A 22,382-nucleotide genomic window follows, 5' to 3' on the forward strand; every position below is an offset into this window, starting at 1 on the left:
ATGTACTGTATAACCGGAATGTAGATAGCAATTTGCCCTTATTTTTCTGTCTGAACTATCTTTTCTCTAATGTGTAATATCCCAATCATTGTTAGAATAATCACTACAAAAGCTCTAATTTTAACATGTTAAGTAAATATAAATATGAAAAACTGATATTCCTGCTTCAGAAGCTCATCAAATGAAGTAAAACATAGGTAGCATTTTTGATACCCAGGTAGTCAGTCCATTTACTTTTATTTGAGGAATACAGATGATTCAAAACAATATACATCTCAATAGAAATTACAGCTAGATTGCAGACTGCTGTTGCATTAATTCAGAACAAAAAGAAACATACCTTTCTGCTGATCAAAAACAGACGAGGAACTAAAATCCATTTTCTATATCATTATTTAACAGGATCAAGTGAATGTCATCTCCACTGTTTCAAGCAGAAAATTGAGATTACAGTAAATCGAATAACATCTGTTGTCAAGCAATATTTTGGGGAATAAATCACTTTACGGCCACTGGTTGTCGAGGAGAGTAATAGTGCTGGCCTGTACTATCACTGAAACAAATTGTTTTTCACAGGCTGCTTCTGGAAGGTTACATCTGATGTGAACAGATGAGCTCACTGAATCAATCCATACACTATCCGACTGAAGAACACCTCGGAGTTCCTTCTAGAGATGTGGGTAAGACTGCTTCACATACATTTTATCAAGACAAGAAACAGCCACCAGTAATCTCCCACTTGAAGAAGATGCAGATGAAAGCAGCATAGGAATACTTCCTGAAATAAAATAGCAGCATCTTATCATGAACAAGGGTTTTCATATCCAAACTGAGCATGAGCAAACTGGCAGTGCACTTTGGGTATACAGAATATTTAATGGCAGAAAAGATGCTTATTTTATGAGTATTTAAAAATAGTCAAAAATAACTAGTAGTGCTAAGATAATTTGTTGCCTATTATTAATGTAAGAAAGCAATTCTCATTTAATTGAAGAATATGTGAATCAATAATTTGCATTGCTAGGCTGCAGAAACATTCATAGAAGCCACTGAACTATGATGTTTCGGAATTATACACAATCTGTCCTTTTTCAGGATATGCAATTATTACAGTTTGGAAAATTACATTGCACATTTCTGAAGATTAATAATATAATAAAACTGCTATAAGAAAACATGCACAGTTGTAATTAGTTATGAATATTGATTAAATAAATTAATGTTTGGGGGGGGGGGAGAAAGAAGATACGCAGCGTCATGTTAAGCATTATCGCCTATGGTATGTCTCCAACCAAGACCATAGGTCAATAGGAATACAAACAATGATAGTAATGACTAAAAATAAAAAGGATATGAGAATGCAACCAACTTAAAGTTGGAGTAAGTTTGAAATACGAACAGAAATTATAGTAAATATTCAGCACTTCAAACAATCTACATGGAAAGGGAAAAGTCTCAGAAAATTAAAGTAATAGGCAAATAGACACTCAGGGTCATCACTGCAGACAGAATGGATGCTCCTATGCAGTTCTTCCTGATGAATTGATCATGATTAGGCATCCCCCAGGACAGAGATGGTAGACACAAATTGCATGACCGTTTTGCAGAATACATCTGCAGAACTGGCTAGTTTGGATAAAAGTTCATCAACCTGTAATGTTAACTCAATGCTCTCTCACTCTCAACAGAAGTTGCCTGACTTGCTGAGTAAGTTCCCTGACGAACTCAGGACGTCACCCTGCTCGTTCATATGCAACCCCTTCCCTCCCACACTCTTCCTAATAATAAAAGTAGAGAGTGCTGGAAACACTCAGCAAGTTAGGTGGCATCTGTGGAAAGAGGGACAGTTAATACTTCAGGCCCCATATCCTCATTACTTCTGTTCCACCCTCTCAGAGTGTGTGGGTGCTGAGTCAAATTAATAAATTCCATCGGTTAAACTCAATTGAACCTTCTCAGTGAAGCTCAGCTGATTTTGGAGATGATCACTGGCTGGCACAGAGAGGGTTAAATCCAACCAGCTAATTACTGCCAAATAGTCCATTCCTCATCGCCTACAATGTGATCGAAGCTGTCAACAGTGATATTCAGCAGAAATTACTCCCTGATAGCCTACTCACCAATATCTGGTTTAATGTTAACCCCTCCAAATCATGCACCGCTCTGACCTGGTACTGTATTGCTGGCTATTTTTGGGGCTGAATCCTAGAAATCCCTCCCCAGCAGCATAATGGGAATACCTTCACCAGAATTGCAATGTTTGAAAAAGGTTGCTCAACCTCACATTCTCAAGGGCAGTTAGGGAACTGCAATAAATGGTGACTTACTATTGATGCTCAGATTCCAAAAATAAATCAAACATAATGTTGCTAGGTCTTTTTGACTCTTTAAAGAGGCTATTGCATTTGGCCCTGTTGCATGATTTTTGCCATAAAACTGAAGATTAATCCCCTTCACTTACATGACAATTGATTTTTTAAATGGCCATGGGGAACTGATGTCCACTGTCCTTTCAGGTAATATGTTGTAGATACAGTCAGCCCTCCTTATCTGCGAGGGATTGGTTCCGGGACCCCCTGCAGATACCAAAATTCGCGGATGCTCAAGTCCCTTATTTAACATACATCAGTGCGGTGGTCTTTAGGACTCAGCGGAACCCCAGACTTTATTTAACATGTCTCCGTGTGGTGGATGTTAGGACCTGGCGGCGCAGCTCTGAATCCGCAGTGTTTCTGTTCACGAAAATAATCACGATTGCAATTGAAAATAAGGTGGAAGTAATAAAGCGATCGGAAAGAGGTGAAATGCCATTGGTCATTGGAAAAGTGTTAGGCTACAGTCGGTCAACGATCGGAACAATTTTAAGGGAGCATGTGAAAGGCCCTGTCCCGATGAAAGCTACAATTATTACTAAGCAATGCAGTGGTTAAATTATTGAAATATGTATGTTTCTTAAGTGTTTTATTTGCATAGAAAGGTAAAATATGTACTATGTACCTGTTCTGACCTCAAATCCGACTTAAAGATGGACTCAGGAACAGAACTCATTCATAACCCGGGGACTGCCTGTACTTTTAAGTCATTTCTAGATTACTTATAATACCTAATACAATGTAAATGCTATGTAAATAGTTGTTATACCGTATTGTTTAGGGAATAATGACAAGAAAAAATAGTCTGTACATGTTCAAGCAATGAGTGCTGGAGAAAGAACTTCCGGGATTTCCCGATCCGTGGTTGGTTGAATCTGCGGATAAGGAGGGCCGACTGTATTACCATTTCTTTCTCAGAATATGTTCTTCCAAGTTGTTTTAATATTTTAAACCTGTGACTTTTGGTTATGAACCCCATTTGCCTGAGAAAGCAAACTTTCCCTGCTAGATCCAGCAAAATTGGAATTGGATTTGGAATTGGTTTATTGTACAGGGAAAGGTCATCCTGCATACTGTGTATACAAATCAGATCAGTACACAGTTCATTGAATGGTACAAGTAAAAAGAGTAACAATGTAAAGTGGAACATCTATAGAGAAAGTGCAATGTAGGTAAACTGTAATGTATGGATCTATTTCTTTTAGAGCAATGACTCCCCTTAGCACTACATATAGACTGTTGTCTTCACATGTGTATTGAACTGTGTCTATGCATGCATGTTGATCTGTTCTCTCTCTCTCTCTCTTGCCACAATGTGAATACACCAGTTAAAGCCTCTCCCACATGTGTGCTTTTATTTAATTGATATGTAGTTGCATAGACATAACAAGCTGGTGACAAGTATGAACCTGAATGTCGGAGAATATCTCCAACTGCCCTGACAGTTATGTGACAAAACAATGATAGTGTTTTGAAAGGCCGTCGTGGATGCTAACAAAAAGGCATGAGTACAGCATAGTAACAGTGAAAGATGTGCTCAATTTAACATGGCAGTGGCTTCAGTCGGGAAAGTTAACAAATTTGAGAGTGCTAATGAAGGCTGGGAGTGGTATGTTGAGAAGGTTGAACTGTATTGTAAGGTGAATGACGTGGTTGAGCTGAAGAAAGCCCCCATGCTTATTAGCTTAATGCAGGGGTGTCAAACTCATTTTAGGTCACGGGCCGGATTGAGCAAAATGCAGCTTCATGCGGGCCGGATCAGTCGGACGGGTGCGAACGCAGCTTTCGTTGCCTCCGTTTTTTCAGCCTGGTCTCATGTGTCTCAGTCTCTGCTATAACTACAAAGTGTTTCACTCTACAAATTCCGTTTCTTATGAAGAAGACTGCCGAATAAACACTAAAAACCCTGAAAACCTGGTACCTGAATATACTCAGCATTAGCCATATCATACGCCATAGGCGCTTCGATTACTGGGGCCAGCTTTAATAGTAATTAGATATTATTTCGCGGGTCAAAGATAATTCCACCGCGGGCCGGATTTGGCCCGTGGGCCTTGAGTTTGACATATATGGCTTAATGGGTGCAACAGCATACAGTGTCTTACGTAACTTAGTAACCCCTGAAAAGCCAGCAAGCAAGGTGTTCGATGGAGTTGTTACAATTTTACAAAATCACATCAGCTCTAAACCACTGGTAATAACTGAGTAATTTAGATTTTACTAAAGGAGCCAGTCAAAGCTTGAAAGCATTTTTGAATACATTACAGGACTATACAAACTCTCCCAGTACTGTGACTTTAGAGACTTTCTGATGCATTAGGAGACAGGCTTGTATGCGGCATGCATAGTCAAAGCACTCAAAAGAAGCTACCATAAGAAAGAGGCCTAACCTTAGAACAGGCATTGACCATTGTGATATTGTTAGAAACTGCAGCAAAGAATGCAGCAGAACTACAGAAAAAGAGGTTAGAATGTGAAATGCACAAAATGTCCCTGACTGGTGCAAAAAGCCAAAAATATCATCGCAGTGGCAAATCCTTCCATGTTGATTCAAAGGAAAAGTTTGCAGAAAATGCCACAGACAAGGTCACACAGAGAGAGTGTGCAAGACAGCCAAAAACACAACTGAGCGAAAAGTTTCAAACACAAAACTAAGCAATGCATAAAGTGACCAAATGTAAAACAGAATCATACAACATGGAGTCTGACAAAGGTGCTTAGAATTGCATAGTATTACAGAAGCAGATCAAAAGTTTCAAAGGTACATTCAATGTCAGAGAAATGGATACAATATACATCCTGAAATACTTTTACTTCGCAACCATCTATGAAAAACAGAGGAATGCCCCCAAAGAATGAATGACAGTTAAATGTTAGAACCCCAACTTCACCCCAACTTCCCCCACCCACATGTAAGCAACAGCAAGCAATGATCCCCCCACCCCCACCAGCAAAAAAAAGCATCGGCACCCACCACCAAGCACTCAACCATGAGCAAAGCAACAGTAAAGGCACAGACTTGCAGTTAACCCAAAGACTTCACATTTCACCCGGTATTCAACATACCACAGGCTCTCTCTCTCTCTCTCCCTAATAAGGGAGAAAGAGGTGTCCCCGTTTCATAGCAAGAGGGCAGACATAACAAACAACTTGCTGGTTTATGATATTAAAAGGCTGTTGCATCGTTTTTTTCCAAGCTCTGTGCCCAAAGATATCGGGTCTCTGGGCACACAGTCTTAGATCTTCCGACTCCCATGACACACCGATCTCCTGCCCGGACACCAACCTTTGATCCACCCGTCTCCAGAGCCATGAGATCTCGACCCTCCGAAGGTGTGTTGAGCTCTTAAGCCACGCCTTGGTGTGCCGAATAATGGCCAGTCGTGAAATCCTGAGAGAGGGTCCTATTCCCGCAAAGAGCTGTAGTCAGCGTGTAACTCCAGGTCAGGGTCTTCAAAAGAACCCTGAAAAGGAAAAATAAAGTTTCTAAAGATGGAAATAGAGCTGTTTCCAAAGATGCAAGCAAAGGAGTCGCCGTTAGGCACCATTAATTCCCCTAAGCTCCTTCTCCTCCATATGATCACAAAATCATATGGATCACAACAGATGTGTCTGGTGTCAAGCTGAAAATAGAACTGGACACAGGATGAGCTAATCCCAGAGGCTGACTACAACAGACTGTTTTCTAAGATACCATTAGAGAACACCTGAGTGACGCTAAAGATCACAGGTGAAAAAAAATGTCATTCCGACATCTAAATCTACGGTAGAAGCAGTACACAGAGCAGGTTTCTTGCTGGCTGGCAGTGCTAAATTAAAAGGAAAGCTTTTCTGGCATTTGGTGTCATTCCAGCATCCCTATCAGTGGCAGGAGCAGTGCAGAGCTGGAGGCATGAAGTGCATCCAGCTGCAGCTCCTTGAAGACCGTGTTAGGGATTTGGAGCAGCAGCTGGATGACCTGTAGCTTGTACGGGAGAGTGAGGAGATAATCGAACAGAGTTACAGGAAAGTAGTCACCCCTAAGTGGCGGGAGGCAGGTAGCTAGGTGACAGGAGAAATCGAAATGTGAATAGGCAGTTAGCACAGAGCACCCCTGTGGCTATTCCCCTCAAAAATATGTATACTGTTTTAGATGCTGTTGTAGGGGAATGACATCCCAAGGGAAATGCCATGACTAGGGGAATGTCACTGAGCATGGGTCCGTGGTTCAGAAGGGAAAGAGGGAGAAGAGAAGAGCGGTAGTGATAGGGGACTTGATAGTGAGGGGCACAGACAGGAGATTCTGTGGACATGAATGGGACATCTGGATGGTATGTCACCTCCCAGTGCCAGGGTCAGGGATGTCTCGGATCACGTCCATAGCATTTTGGAGAGGGAGGGAGATCAGCCAGATATCTTGGTACATATTGGTACTGATGACGTAGGAAGGAAAAGCAAAGAGAATTTAGAGAGCTAGGTAGAAAGCTGAGAAGCAGGACCTCCAGGGTAGTAATTTTTGGATTGCTACCTGTGCCACACGCCAGGGTGGATAGAAACAGGATGATGTGGTAGATAAGTACATGCTGAGAAGCTGGTGCAGGGGACAGGGCTTCAGGTTCTTGGACCATTGGAATCGCTTCTGAGGGAGGTATGGCCTGTTCAAAAGGGATGAGTTGCATCTGAACCCAAGGGGGACCAATATTCTTGCAGGCAGGTTTGTTAGAGCTGTGGGGGTGGGTTTAAACTAATTTGGCAGGGGGATAGAAACAGGAGTGAAGAGACTCAAGAGAGGACAGTTGGTTAAAAAACAAAGTCCGTGTGCAATCAGACAGTGTGTAATTAGGAGAGCAGGCAGATGATAGGACATCTTTGCATCAGTCTTCACCGTGGAGAAGACTACCAGTTTGCCAGATGTTGAAGGATGTGCGGGAAGGGAAGAGAGGGCAGGTACTATTTCAAGGGAGAAGGTGCTCAAAAAGCTGAAAGGTCTTTTCTCCCAAACCTCACTGCTCTAAGCAGAACACCAGTATCTCCATAGTTGAAGCTTCCAACTTATGATATTATCTCAGTAATATCCCTGAAGTCTTTGCTTAGGTGTGGTGCCCAGAATTGTACACATTACCCTTGCTGAGGCCAAGAATCCCCAACCTTGCCTGAATCACTGCATTTCCCAGAATTATGAGCAATGGAGAGATTGACAGCAATTTAAGTTTCCCATCTTAGTGCATTTCAACACTCCCGAAAGATGGTGGATAATCCAATATTTAAAAAGCACCTGAACGAGTACTTGAATCACAAAGTCGTGGTGAGCAGACAAAGTTCTGGAAAATAGGGTTAGTATAGATAGGTACTTGGTGATCAGCATGCACATGATGGGCTGAAAGGCATGTGTCTGTCCAGTGTGACTCAATAGCATCATTTGCTTCCACCTTCCTGAACCACCCTGTGCACCACTACCTGGTATCACTGTGAGAGTTGTGAATCTGAAAGGGTTCCAGAATCACAGGTTTCATAAACTAGTTCTCACTGATTAGGAATTCCTAATTGTCAGAAGAACCCAGATTCAAATAATGTTTATTTTTCATTTCTTCTCTTCCCCACTTCAGTTTCTTCATTTTGCATACTCACGGACGAGCTCCTGGTTAATTAAACTTGTTACGCAATAGCTACTGATGCAACATAACAATCAAATGTGCTCAGTTACTAAGGACAAATTTTATTTGTTAACAGATTAGTTTTATTTGTAGAAGTCTGCACAAGACACTTCATTAAATGTCATGTGTTGGAATGTCACATGACCAGCAATCAATGATTAGCCCAACATTTTAATGCTAATATTGTTTGTAAAGACCTAGCGTGGCTTCCTTGCCTTTGTATTTAAAGTCCTTATTATAAGACCAAATATACCATTTGTTATCGTCAGTTATCATCGACTTCTTTCACTTCCAATGATTTGTAAATAGATACCACTCCCAAGCAGTACAACTTGACATTATTTCTTACTGGCCTCCCAGTGTGCATCAGGTTATCTTTATCTTCATTAAATTGCATCTATCGTATCGCTGCCATCTTTCTTTATCACATGGCAGGAGGCCATTCAGCCTATCAAGTCTATGCCAGCTCTCACAGCACTCACCCCACCCCACTAATTACCTCTGCAGCTCAGTCTGTCCACATTTCCATCAAATTTACTAACCACTTACAGAGGACAATTAACCCACCAACTGGCATATCTTTGTTATGTCGCCCTTGTCCTAGATTCCCCTACTATTGGAAACATCCTCTCCATGTCCACTCTACCTAGGCCTTTCAATTTCAGTTTCAATTTCAATTACATTTCAGTGAGACCACTCCCTGACCCATTCTTCTAAACTCAAATGAGTACAGGCCCAGAACCATCAAACACTCATCATACGTAAACCCTTTCATTCCTGGGATCATTTCCAGGAACCTCCTCTGAACCCTCTCCAATGCCAGCACATCCTTTCTCAGATAAGGAGCCCAAACCTGCTCACTTTACTCCAGGTGTAATCTGACCACTGCCTTAAAAAAGCCTCAGCATTACATCCTTGCTCTTATATCCTAGTCTTCTCGAGATGAATGCAAACATTGCATTTGCCTTCCTTACTAACAACTGATCATGCAAGTTAATCTTCAGGGAATCGTGCACAAGGACTCCCAAATCCCTATGCTCCTTCGATTTCTGAATTTTCTCCCAGTTTAGAAAATGATCTATGCCTTTATTCCATCTACCGAAGAGCATGACCATACACTTCCCTACACTGTATTCCATCTGCCACTTCTTTGCCCATTCTCCTAATCTGTACAAGTCCTTCTGCAGAATCCATTCTTTCTCAGGATGACCTGCCCCTCCAATAATCATTGTATCAGCTGCAAACTTGGCCACAAAGCTATCAATTCTGTCATCCAAATAATTAACATATAATGTGAAAAGGAGTGGTCCCAACACCGATCCCTGTGGAACTTCACTCGTTACCGGCAGCCAGCCAGATAAGGTCCCGTTTGCTTAAGAGCTACCTGATGAGCTAACTTCTTGAACCACTGTGGTACTTCTGGTGAAAGTAACTCACTATACTGCTTACTAGGATGTTCAAGATCTGGAACTGACAAAAATGAAGCAATGGTAATGTTTTCCTGGTGTTACTAAGTTTGGGTGTTCCCAGATGTTTGCAGCCCTTCCTGCCCTTTTAGGCAATAGAGGGCAGGGATGCATTATTGAGAGTGCCAGGCAGGAAACCTCAATGCATTTTGTAGGTGGTGTGCACTGAGAAGATGGAAGGCATTGGTGTGAACCCTCAAATAGAGGATGAGACAGACTCAGTTGCCCTTATTCCAAGGACAACAATGGGATTTCAGCAGCAGAATTTATATGTGTATTTAGTACAGCACACCATTGTTACTGCTGAAATTTACTTTTATATAAGGTAAGGTAATTACAATTGTATAGCCATTCTATTCACTCATATCTTTAAATGGCCTTCAGACTGTAATACTTTAGTCAATGCAACTTTCTATTGTCTCTTTCAATCTGATTTCACACACTGTTTAACAAATGCAACAAAGGTAAATGGAAAATCTAAAGCACTTTGTTTTGTGAAGTTGTTTGTGAGTCAGCCAGATACAATGGTCATGTATGGGGAAATGTCACTGATATGACAGTAGATGTGGCAATGGGAGATGTACCCAGGCTAAAAAGAGCAGAGAGAAAAAAAACTTTTTGACAAGTATGACAATGAAAGCAGTAGATTGGTAATAATGTTAGAAATAGTAGCAGGTGGATTTACAGAAGGCACAATTACTTAGATGTGCAACAATTATGTTGTGTACTTGCAATAACACTGTGCACGAGTTGCTGCCAGCAATAGAGCTCAGTTGAAATTTTAATTGGAATGGAACTTTACTAATAAGTGCGCAGTCATCAGAGATAGCACCATGGAAGGGAAGAGTTTATCTCATTTAAAGGAAAAGAGATGTAATTAAAAAAACATGAAAGGCTATGTGTGAAGGCCTGTAAAAACGCAAATGTCAATTCATGCATAAAGATCCACTGCAGCCAGTAAATACCCTCAGACTCCTCCAGCAAGTTTTTTTTTAATAAAGTTCAGCTGAATTGATTAAAGATGTCAGCAAAATAATTTCACTAACTCCTTAAATTTTCATCTCCCGTTTCCCTATGTGAATTCTTCCTGAACACTATTTCTGATGCTGCAGTTTAGATGCACATGGAGATCTGGCTATATTAATTTCATAAAATGCTTCAAACACCTTTCTTTAATGTCCACAAAGGGTCATTTGCTTGGTTGAGTTTACTTATAGATAGATAGAGTGGAGAGGAAAAGGATGCGTCCTATAGCGGTCAAGTCTAGGACCAGAGGGCTCAGTCTCAGAATAGTAGGACATCTCTTTAGAACAGAGATGAGCAAGAATTTGTTCACCCAATGGGTGGTGAATCTGTGGAACTCATTGCCACAGAAGGCCAAGTCATTGGGTATATTATAAAGTGGAAGTTGATATGTTTTTGATTAGTAAGGGCATCAAATATTATGGGGAGAAGCAGGAGAATGTGGTTGAGAGGGATAATAAATCAACCATGATGGAATGGTGGAGCAGACTCAATGGGCAGAATAGCCTAAATCTGCTCCAATGTCATATGATCTTATTTTTTCTTGGACAAGTATTATCATCATATTATCATAAAAACATGACATGCGAACCAATAATTACCCACCCTGCTTTCACTTTGGGCTTGACTCCGCTGCTAAAGTGCTTGTTCTCAAATTATCAGAATGAGAATCAGGTTTATTATCACCGGCATGTGACATGAAATTTGTTAACTTTGCAGCAGCAGTCCAATGCAATGCATAATCTAGCAGAGAGAAAAAATAAATAAATAAAATAATACTTAGTAATAAATAAGTAAATCAATTATGTATATTGAATAGATTAAAAAAAGGTGCAAAAACAGAAATATTGTACTATATATTTTAAAAAAAAGTGAGGTAGTCTCCAAAGCTTCAATGTCCATTTAGGAATTGGATGGCAGAGGAGAAGTGTTCTTGAGTGAAATTGTCAATTTGTTTGGGTTGTTCATGTACTGACTTGTTCAAAGCTTCCAGACAATTTGAACATTTTGTTATATAAGCACTAATTCAGTACATTTGTAGGGAACAAACTAGTAAACCCTTTTCTTCTCTCTTGGCATGGTGAGCGGTTATCTAAAATTTATTGCAAACCGAATGAGCTCAGCGACATCTTCCACCACTAGCTCCTGAAACCTATCAGAAAAAGCATTGACCAAGATGCTTGGGATTGTCGCATGCAAGGTTCTCCTTCACCTCTTCACTGATCTTTAAAATTGCTTAAATGCCCTGATCCCTGAATACTTGACTGATCCAGGAACACAGCCGGTAAAATCTATCTTGATTTAGCCAAAAAAGAATACCAGAATGGATTGCTGTACCAGTGGAGTGTGTTATATGCACACATTGTGGATGCAAAATAATGTCAATGTGTGATAATTCTTTTGTTCTCCACTGAGGGGACATTTTGCTGCATAATTTATGCAAGGACAGCAGATTTATAGTAAACTAACTCCAGAATGGAATATTCAAAAATCTGTCAAAGCTTTGTAAATTTGAGACATATTTTGGAACATTGTAGAGATACCCATAAATATGCATGTTTGCATCATATCTGCACACTTAGTTATACGAGTACAAAGTAGGAATACTTTGCAAAGTACTATAATTTTACAATCTGGAAACTACTATTGACCCCTCTAATAATGTTGCAGATTTTTTTTTGTATCAACAGCAAGGAATGTCAAAAATGGTGTGTGCTTAATACCTGGATTTAGCAGGTGCTAAAAGATTATAGTTGGCAGAATGTGTCAATTTTATATTTTAGCACTGTCTTATTAGCAGCTCTAGTGAATAATCACCTCAAACCATTTTGTAATGTGTAGCGTTGAATGTTAGGATTATTGAGTAATGACTGGTTATGCAACAGCTGCTATTAACAACTTTTGTCAGAAGTCATTAGCTAGATTGAAATGAAATTCTTTGTCTGCATTGAAAGCTATGGGAATTGGATTCAACGTGTCACTTGCACTTTAGCTAGCTGAAGAGGACCAGGAAGAACAAGAAAGGGCAGCCCATGATGTAAGATGGCACAGAAGACAGACAGTCAGATCCCGCCAATGCCCAGTCCATCTGATTTATCATCCCAGGCAAAGGTACCTAGGAGTGACTGAAGAACAGAGCCTGCAGAGCCTCTGATTTAGCCAGGAGGTTGCAACAGAACTGTGCCATCTGTTGAACACAGATCCACTGACCCAGTCTACTATCAGTGCACTTCCAGTGGCAGTGAAAGCCACCACAGCCCTCAACTTCTACGTTTTAGGATCATTCCAAGCAAGCACGGGTAACATATGCAGTGGTAGTCAATTTATTGTAGACGGACCAATCACAGAGGTGAAAGATGCTTTTTTTTTGGTTGACTATTTCATTTATCTTCTAATGGATCAGCAACAGCAGCAGCAAAGGGTTTATGTGTTTCTGCAAGTCTGCTGGCTTCCCTAAAGTCCCAGGAGCCACTGAATGCATGCATGTTAATATTTGTGCACCTGTGCATGATTGGTTGGCCTACATGAATCGTTAGGGCTTTAAATGCAATAAATATGCAGTTTTCTTTGTGACCGCCAGCTTAGAATTGTGTGGGTCAATGCACATCTTACTGTTACTTTAAGCATTCCTCAGTGCCAGCGCTATTTGAAGGGGAAGGACGACTGGAAGGTTGGCTGCTGGGTGGCAAAGTGTACCCTCTGCAGCCATGGTTTGTGACACCTCTACATTGCCCTCAAACTGAAGCAGAGCAAAGGCACAACAAGGCACATTCAAAAACGCTGATTGCTGCTGAATACACAATCTGGATTCTCAGGCGATGCTTCAGATGCCTGGATCAATCAAGAGGTGTATTACAGCATAATCACAAGGTCTAACAAATGTTCATAGCCTGCAATATGCTCCATACCTTTACCCTACAAAGGGGCTTCAACCTAGAGGAAGAACAGGATGAAGACTGTATGGCAGAATAGGAGGCTGAGAGTGATGATGAAGAACCATTTGAAGACCTGCAGTCCAGCAAGGAAGACAGATTCAGACAGATACTTGATTCCTTTGAATAAAAATAGTAATTAGCTTAAGCTCAATAATTTCCTGCAGATTTTTCTCCCGTACATACTGTTATCTTCTCTAATCTTATGTTGTTTACAAAATATCGACTCCTGATTTTGTACTGCCGCCATATCCTGAGTACTGAAAAATCGATGCTCTTCACAAAACCGCAAGTCAAATGAAGTGCTATAATCTCAGCAATTCTGTTGCTCATGGGTGTCAGTGTGTTACCTCTGTGCTGCCTGAATGGATGTAGTGAAAGGCACCAAGCCGCCAGCACTCTTGGGTTATTCCTTTCTGAAGGGAACAGATGTACTGTCTGGCAGCTTAGTTTCATTCAGGGCCTATTAAATTTCAATGCTAATAAATTGCACATCCTGAAGGTTGTGAATCTGCATCATTTAGTTTCAATATCATAAACAGCCTCTGGACAGAGTGAACATAAGATCCACACTTAAAATAGATGATCTTGTGAAATATTCATTATCATTATTGAGAGGTTGGTGTGCACTGAATGCTAGCCACATTTTCTACATTAGATCTGTTAATAAACTTCAAAAAATGCATTAGTTGTGAAGCACTTTCAGATATCCTGAGGTTATGAAAGATGCTAAATCAACACAACCCTATCCTCTTCATTCGAATTGACATCACTCTAATAAATGACCTTCTAAAGTGTTTTTTGGTGGATGCTCTTTATGTTAGAATTGTTTTCAGATATTAACTTTATTACTTGTTTATTCATGTAGGACTCCTCCCGTAAAATCTTTCTGTCTTTTCTTCCCTTCTCGTTCATTCTCATGGTCTGTTATGAAAATTCTACAGTAGGAGTCACATGCTTTTCATTCAGTATCTATTAAGGATGAGAACTTTTAGACTTAGAGGCTATGTAACCATGTATACTTGTCAAGCATATTAATATCCCTGATTTAGCTTTGTGAGTTTCTTAAGAATTCCTAACTTCTTGGAGGCATCCCTCCAAATATTTGTGACACAATGTTGCAATTTGCTTCCTTGTCCATAGAATCATACCTTCTCTCAGTCAGAAGTCCAAATTTCCTCACCCAAGGGTTCAGGCTAATGGCTATCAGAGCAAGGTTGTATTACCTGTTGCTCCGCATTTCAAAAAACATTTTTACTAGGCTCATGTGTTTTATTTCAAGGCTTCAGATGATCACTTCGTAGTCTAAAATGTTTTGAGCAGTATTTTATTGCTGGCACTTCACTATATAATGTTGCAGGGTAGGCTTTTAAACTTAAACAATTCTTTTGGATTGTAAAAATACCAGTTTAGATAAAGAATTTATCTATATAAATTCGAAGAACTTTACCCATATATTGTAAATCCTAAGAACATTCTACAGGGGAACAATTGGGAGCATCCTGACTGGCTGCATCATTGCCTGGTATGGGAACTGTACCTCCCTTAATTGCAGGACTCTGCAGAGAGTGGTGCGGACAGCCCAGCGCATCTGTAGTTGTGAACTTCCCGCTATTCAGGACATTTACAAAGACAGGTGTGAAAAAAGGGCCCGAAGGATCATTGGGGACCTGAGTCTCCCCAACCACAATCTATTCCAGCTGCTACCATCTGGGAAATGGTACCACAGCATAAAAGCCAGGATCAACAAGCTCTGGGACAGCTTCTTCCACCAGGCCATCAGACTGATGAACTCATGTTAATTTGAGTATATTTCTACATTACATTGACAGTTCTATTTGTTATAAATTATTACAAATTACTATGATTGCACATTGCACATTTAGACAGAGACATAATGTAAAGATTTTTACTCCTCATTTATGTGAAGGATGTAAGAAATAAAGTCAATTTAATTCAATTCTATTCAATAAGCGGATAAAAAAATGTTATTTACTTAGCCAATAAAATCCATGAAATGCCTATTCAATTTTAATAATGACTGAATTGCTACCTTACTTTTTCCTAATTTATCTTTTCAATGACTTCCACAATTTCTTAGCAGATCCTTAGTTCTAAAAGTAAGCAAATTGTATTACATTATCCCATTACTAATATAACTGCTATTAATATATCTCTATAAAAACTTCCAAAATGTCTCTGGTCTGTATTTAGGGACTACTTTACTGGTATCTTCTTTGAGAATCAGAACCTGAATCAGGTTTACGGTCACTGACATATATCAGAGTGGAAGAAGCTGTACTTAGAACTTTAAATGTGGGTCCAAAAGCTCATGCATCTCCTCACCAATGGGAGTAATGAGGAGTGGGCATGTTCCATATGGTGAGGGTCCTAAATGATGGATGCCGCCTCTTGAGGAACTGCCTTTTGTAGATGTTCTTGATGGTTGGAAGGGTTCTGCCTGTGATGCTCAATCCTTATATATTTTACTAAAACATTTCCTTGCACTAATTACATTTCCTTTGGAAAATAGGGTTGTTTTCTGTAAACTTCTTAGTTAATGTCAACAGATTTGTGCTCTGAAGTTGAAGGGATCTCACTGTAGACTTTTTAATCAGTTATTTGTTATTTTAAGGGACACGTCTTGATGATATGCGTGCTTCTAATAGGGCTGCAACCATGAAAGCTGGGAACAGGAATATGTGAAATTGGAATCCTACTGCTGGAGGCAAGATGTTCCTATAACTTTGATATTACTTCTCATTCCTGCATATTTTCATGTAGATCCTTTTTGTCTCACTTTTCCTGCATTTGACTCTAATTCAGTCTACTTCATTGTCCATCATTTGCTCAGTGACTTCCATTAGTTAATGGAACTAATCTTTGGAACTTAGTCTTTGACAATTATTTGCTTGCTCCTTGGGTATATTGTTAAAATTGTCATTTTCCTTTTGCATCAGAAGCAGATTGCTCCTGCAAAAAAAAAACAATCTATAAGGTGAAGAGGAAAAATAACTTAGACTCCTGCCTGAGAAATAACTTTGATCTGCTCCAATTTGTCTGTTGTCACAAAAGGTCCATAGCAGATGCCATTTCATTTGCTCTTCACTCAATTCTGGAACATCTAGACAGCTAAGAAGCATACATCAGATGTTCTTCTTTGACAACAGCTCAGCATTCAATACCGTCATCTCTCCTAAACTAATCAATAACCTTCAGAACTTGGCCTCAATACCTCCCTGTGCAATTGGAAGCTCAATTTCCTCACTTGCAGATGTCTGTCAGTTCAGACTAGCAAAAACATCTCCTCCACATCTCCGTCAGCACAAGTGCACCACATGGCTGTGTGCTTAGCCCCCGCTGTACTTGCTTTACCCTTGTGTCTATAAGGCTAACCACAGCTCCAATGCCATGTTTAAGTTTGCTGATGACGCCACTGTCATTGGCTGAATCAAAGGTGGTGATGAATCCACATATAGGAGGGAAATTGAAAATCTGGCTAAATGGTGCCACAATGACCTCTCACTCCAAGTCAGCAAGACCAAAGAGATAATTATTGACTTCAGGAGGAGGAAAACAGGCCCATGAGCCAATCATCATTGGGGGTTTGGAGATTGAGAGGACTGGCAGCTTAAAATTCCTCAGTGTTATCATTTCAGATGATCTGTTCTGGGTCCAACATGTAAATGCCATTATAAAGAAAGCACGGTAGTCCCTCTACTTCCTTAGAAATTTGATAAGTTTCAGCATGACAGCTAAAACTTTGACTAGCTTCTATAGATGTTTATTGGAGAGTATATTGACTGATATGGAAACACCAAATGCTTTGAATGAAAAATCCTACAAAAAGTGTTTGATACGGCCCAATTCATCAAAGGCAAAACCTTCCCCAGCATTGAGCACATCTACGTGGAGCGCTGTCACAGAAAAGTGGCATTCATCATCAAAGACTTCCACCATCCAGGCTATGTTCTCTCCTTGCTGCTGCCAGTAGGAAGAAGGTACAGGAGCCTCAGGACTCACACCATCAGGTTCAAGAACAGTTATTACCCCTCAATCATCAGAGTCTTGAACCAAAGGGGATAACTTCATTTAACGTCCCGTGTCCCAATCACTGATCTGTTCCCACAACTTATGGACTCACTTTTTAGGATTCTTCATCTCATGTTCTCAATATTTGTTGAGTATTTTTTTTGTATTTGCACAGTTTGTTGTCTTTAGTTCTTTGTCCGTCTTGTGTGCAGTCTTTCATTAATTCCATTCTGTTTCTTTGTATTTACTGTGATTGCCTGGAAGAAATTGACATATATGTATTTTGATAATAAATTTGCTTCGATCTTGAAAATAATTCTGTTTGCAATATCTATTGCAAGATGCACAACACTTAAATGTTTCTAATAAAACGAGGAAGAGATGAAGGTAATTAATAGATTCTCCACCAGGTGGTGCCCTTAAACCCTAACTTGTAATTTATAAACTAAACTTCATTTGTGCAGATGTGAGAGCTTTTCAACTTGTCTAGTCTCTCAGTGGTGCTTCCTGTCTATACACAAAGCATACTTTATTTCATGTAACTACAGTAAAACTCAATTAATCTAGTGTTTGATTGTTCAGAAATTTTGATGGTCCAGCATCTGGCTCAGTTATTAGCCAGGAATGTGAGCCTGGAATCCGGAGTGTAAGTTGGGAGCATGGACAAAGCCACTATCCAGAGTGGAGGCAGGGCTGGAGTCTGTACTGTGGAATAGGTGTGTGACTGATGCTGGGTAGGGGTTCCCAAACACTAGGGGTCTAGAAAGAGGGTAGGTTGACAACGAGGATCCAGAGTGCTTGAAAATTTCCTGTTCCTTTTCAGCTCACTAGATTGACTGAAAAATTTATTATACTGCATTGTATGATGTAAAAATTTGTCAGTTGGATATTATCATGAATAAAATACAATAATTTGGAAAATCTGCCAATCCAGTACCAATGAAGTCCCGAGTCTGCAAACTAGCAGAGCTTCTTTGTATGAAATAATTGGTATCTTGCTGTTCACCAATATCATGTTTCCTGTTTAAAGAACATGGCAATGATAAAAATGTCCACCCATTGAGGTTTTTTTCTTGGTTTCCCTACTGGGCTTGAGTAACATCACATCGCATACTAATAAGCCAGACTGATTCTGGGACTGACCTAAACTATTAATTTCACCCAGAGTGGAAAAGCATTGGCAAGAGTTCATGATCATCTCTACCATTTGAACACTGATGTCCCAGATACTGACTGAAGGTAGGAAGAGGCTGTGATGCTTTCTATTGTCCAACAGAATATAGAAACGTTGTCCAGCCTCACAGATAATATCTGGTTATTGTGCAAATTGTTAGGGTGATGTTACAAAAAAATCTTTCAGGAAAGCTGGAGAGAACATGAAAGAGAAGTGAAAAATACTGGAAAATGTTTCACATGAAGCAGAGTAGAAAGGGTCTGGGATGTGCTGCAAGGGAGGTGATGGAAGCAGGTACAATAGCAACATTTCAGACAGGCACATGAACAGGCAGGCAGGATGTTGATCATGTGCAGTTTAAATTGGCATCATGGTTGTCATAGCAATCATGGGCCAAAGTGTCTATTCCTGTGCTGTCCTGTTCTATATTCTAAAAACTTATAAAGCTTTAATAGTGTTTTCAGTATTTTCTCTGGTGAGATGAAAATTAAGATTTGGATTGTAACTTATATAGTTTATTTTTAAATTTGAAATTTACTTTCATGTATAATTTCTAAACCTACTTCAGATAAGGTTGTGATGCATGTTATCAGCACACGACAGACTATAAACATTGTTTTCTCTGTTGTTGCTGATCTTGACTTTTTTTCTGAATTGATTCCTTGTTTATATTTAGATACCTAAAATACCTTTATTGGGGTACTAAGGCTTCTTTTAATGTAGTAAGGTCATGGCTAAGGAGATGTTTAATGGAAACATGAAGGGAAACTTTTTCACTCAGAGGGCGATGAGAGTGTGGAACGAGCTGACAGTGCAAGAGACGGAGGCAGGTTTGATTTCAACATTTAAGAGAAATTTGGATAGGTGCATGGATGGGAGGAGGATAGAGGGCTATTGTCAATGGGACTTTGCAGATTAATGTTTCGGTATAGACTAGATGGGCCAAAGAGCCTGTTTCGTTGCTGTAGTGTTCTATGAGTCTATGACAGATAAAATATTTTATATTTTTTACCATCACCAATTTACACTCTGGCTATTTTTTTAACGTTTACAAAAAAAAACACAGCCAACCTATTATTTGATACATTGAGACCAACTTGCATTCACGCAGTGCTTGGTATGTGGAAGAAATGCCTAAAGGCCTTTTCTTGTGATCATCACAAGGTCTGGTTCAGTTGCTTGTTGAGGCTGCATTTGCAATTTTAAAACACCTTGGAATTATTTTGAAGAAGTAGAGAGTTCTACCAGAAGTTTTAGTCATGACTTATCACTTGACCAACATCCAAAAAACTTAAATATCACCCTTATTTGTTACTTGTCTGCGCATGTGACTTTTTATTACAGAGATTTGAATGAAGGTTATGTTGGAAGCAAACACTGAATCAGCTAGGGGAATGCCCATGTATCTGGGGTAGAATATATGAGATGCAAAATCATGAATGAATGCTGCATTGGCAAATGGCTGAGGCATATTAATGGGTAGTTGACCATGGTGGGAGTGAGTAGTTTTTGTAGTGGAAAGAGGTTGATTTGAAAGTTCAGCTTGGGTCAAGTAACTTTCCATGGTTGAGCTGAAACAGTTAAAAGGGGATGAATTGGCTGAGGGTGATATTGGGAGTTTAGGTGGAGTGTGGTAGTCACCGATGAAAATGAGGTTATTTTTCCAAATGTTTAAATGTTTAATAGGAAGCAGGGGCTTGACTTCTTCAGAACAGAATATGGGGTACAGTTTGTAAACTAAGCAGTGGAGGGACTGAAAGATGTAAAAGTTAAGATTTGTTTATCGTATGTAGCGGTACAGTGTGGAATGGACCCTTCCGGCCCCTCGAACAGCACCACGCAGTAACCACTGACAAATCTGATTTGACCCTGATCTGATCATGGGACAACTTAGAATGATCAATTGACCTCCCTGGTATGTCTATGGATTGTGGGAAGAAACCGGAGGACCAGGAGAAAACCCACACATTCCACGGGGAGGACATACAGAGAGTCCTTACAGAGGACACCTGAATTGAACTCTGATACCCCAAGCTGTAATAATGTCATGCTAACCGTCACGCTACCATGGCACCTAAGATGGACTAGGCTTTGTCACATAAAACCTGTGAAACCTGATTCAAACATGTTAAGTTGATTTCATTACATCTGAACACAGCGCTGTGCTAAATTGTGCCCTATTTAATGGGGGTCATCACCATGATGAAAGGGCATACAGGAACAAGATATACCAGTTACTGGACCTGTCACAGCAACAACCTTGCACTCATCATCAGCAAGACCAAAGATCCAATTGTGGATTTCAGGAAGGGTAAGACGAGGAAACTCAAACCAATCTTCATAGAGGGATCAAAAGCAGACAGAGTGAGAAATTTCAATTTCAGTATCTCTGAGGACCTACCCTGGACACAACATATCGATGTAGCTATAAAGAAGGCAAGACAGTGGCTTATTTCATTAGGAGTTCGAGGAGAATTGGTTTGTCAACTACAACACCCAAAAATGTACCGTGGAGAGCATTCTGACTGGCTGCATCACCGTCTGGTATTGGTGGGAGGCCTTCAGCAAAAGATCGAATTAACTTGCAGAAACCTGGAAAATTAGTCAACTCCATCATGAGTAGTAGCCTTTGTAGTATCCAAGACATCTTCAAGGAGTGGTGCCTTAGGAGGCACCATCCATCTTTAAGGATCCCCACCACCCAGGACATGTTCTCTTCACATTGTTACCATTAGGAAAGAGGTACAGAAGCCTAAAGACAGACACTCAATGATTCAGGAACAGGTTCTTCCCCTCGGCCATTTAATTTCTAAATGGACATTGAACCCATGAACACTACTTCACTACTTTTTAAACTACTGTTTTTTGCATTACTTATTTTAACTTAACTATTTAATAGACATATTTATACTTAACGTACTCAGTTTTATTCTCTATATTTATTTGTCATATATTTCATTGTACTACTGCCATAAAGTTAATGAAAAAGTTAGTTTTATGGAGTTTTTTTTTGGAGGCCTGTGTGCAGTCAAGGTGTTTCAATTGATTGTAGTAGAAATACAAAGGTATCTGGAAGGTTCAGCTGCTGGTGAGTCAGTATCCTGGCAAACACTACACCATGAATGCAAAAGAACACTCCAAGCAACTCTGTAAAAAAGTTATTGAAAAACACAAGTCAGGAGATGGATACAAGAAAATGTCCAAGTCACTAAATATTCCTTGGAGTACAGTCAAGTCAATCATAAAGAAATGGAAAGAATATGGCACAGCTGTAAATCTACCTAGAGTAGGCTGTCCTTAAAAACTGAGTGACCATGTAATAAGGGGACTAGTGAGGGAGGCCACCAAGAGACCTATGACAATTCTGGATGACTTACAAGCTTCAATGGCTGTGATGGGAGAGGCTACACACACAACAGCTGTTGCTTGGGTGCTTAAGCAGTCGCAACTTTATGGGAGAGTGGCAAAGAGAAAGGCATGGTTGAAAAAAACTCACATGAAATTTCAGCTAGAGTTTGCCAGAAGGCATCTGGGAGACTCTGAAGTCAGCTGGAAGAAGGTTCTATGGTCTGATGAAACCAAAATCGAGCTTTTTGGCCATCAGACTAAATGCTATATTTGGCATAAGCCAGATACCGCATATAATCAAAAGCACACCATCCCTACTGTGAAGCATGGTGGTGACTGCATCATGCTGTGGGGATGGTTCACTGCAGCAGGGCTGGAAGGCTTGTGAAGGTAGCGGGTAA

At 40.0% G+C, this 22,382-nt stretch overlaps 1 protein-coding gene across 2 annotated transcripts in view; it reads right to left on the minus strand.

Annotated features, from left to right (window-relative positions):
* ankrd55 (ankyrin repeat domain 55) overlaps positions 1-22,382 on the minus strand; it is a 147,805-nt gene that overhangs the window by 74,598 nt on the left and 50,825 nt on the right. The window contains exons 4-5 of one of the 2 annotated variants that reach the window (XM_073064457.1): positions 5,659-5,836; positions 341-778 (exon numbers count right to left, since the gene is read on the minus strand). In XM_073064457.1, the coding sequence (XP_072920558.1) occupies positions 341-380 (40 nt within the window). In that variant the 5' untranslated portion in view covers positions 381-778; positions 5,659-5,836. Of the gene's footprint in view, positions 1-340; positions 795-5,658; positions 5,837-22,382 lie in introns of those variants that run through there. The other variant, XM_073064458.1, reaches the window with a different exon arrangement.

This window comes from Hemitrygon akajei, chromosome 13 (assembly GCF_048418815.1).
Source record: "Hemitrygon akajei chromosome 13, sHemAka1.3, whole genome shotgun sequence".
In the NCBI taxonomy this organism is placed as follows: Eukaryota; Metazoa; Chordata; class Chondrichthyes; order Myliobatiformes; family Dasyatidae; genus Hemitrygon; species Hemitrygon akajei.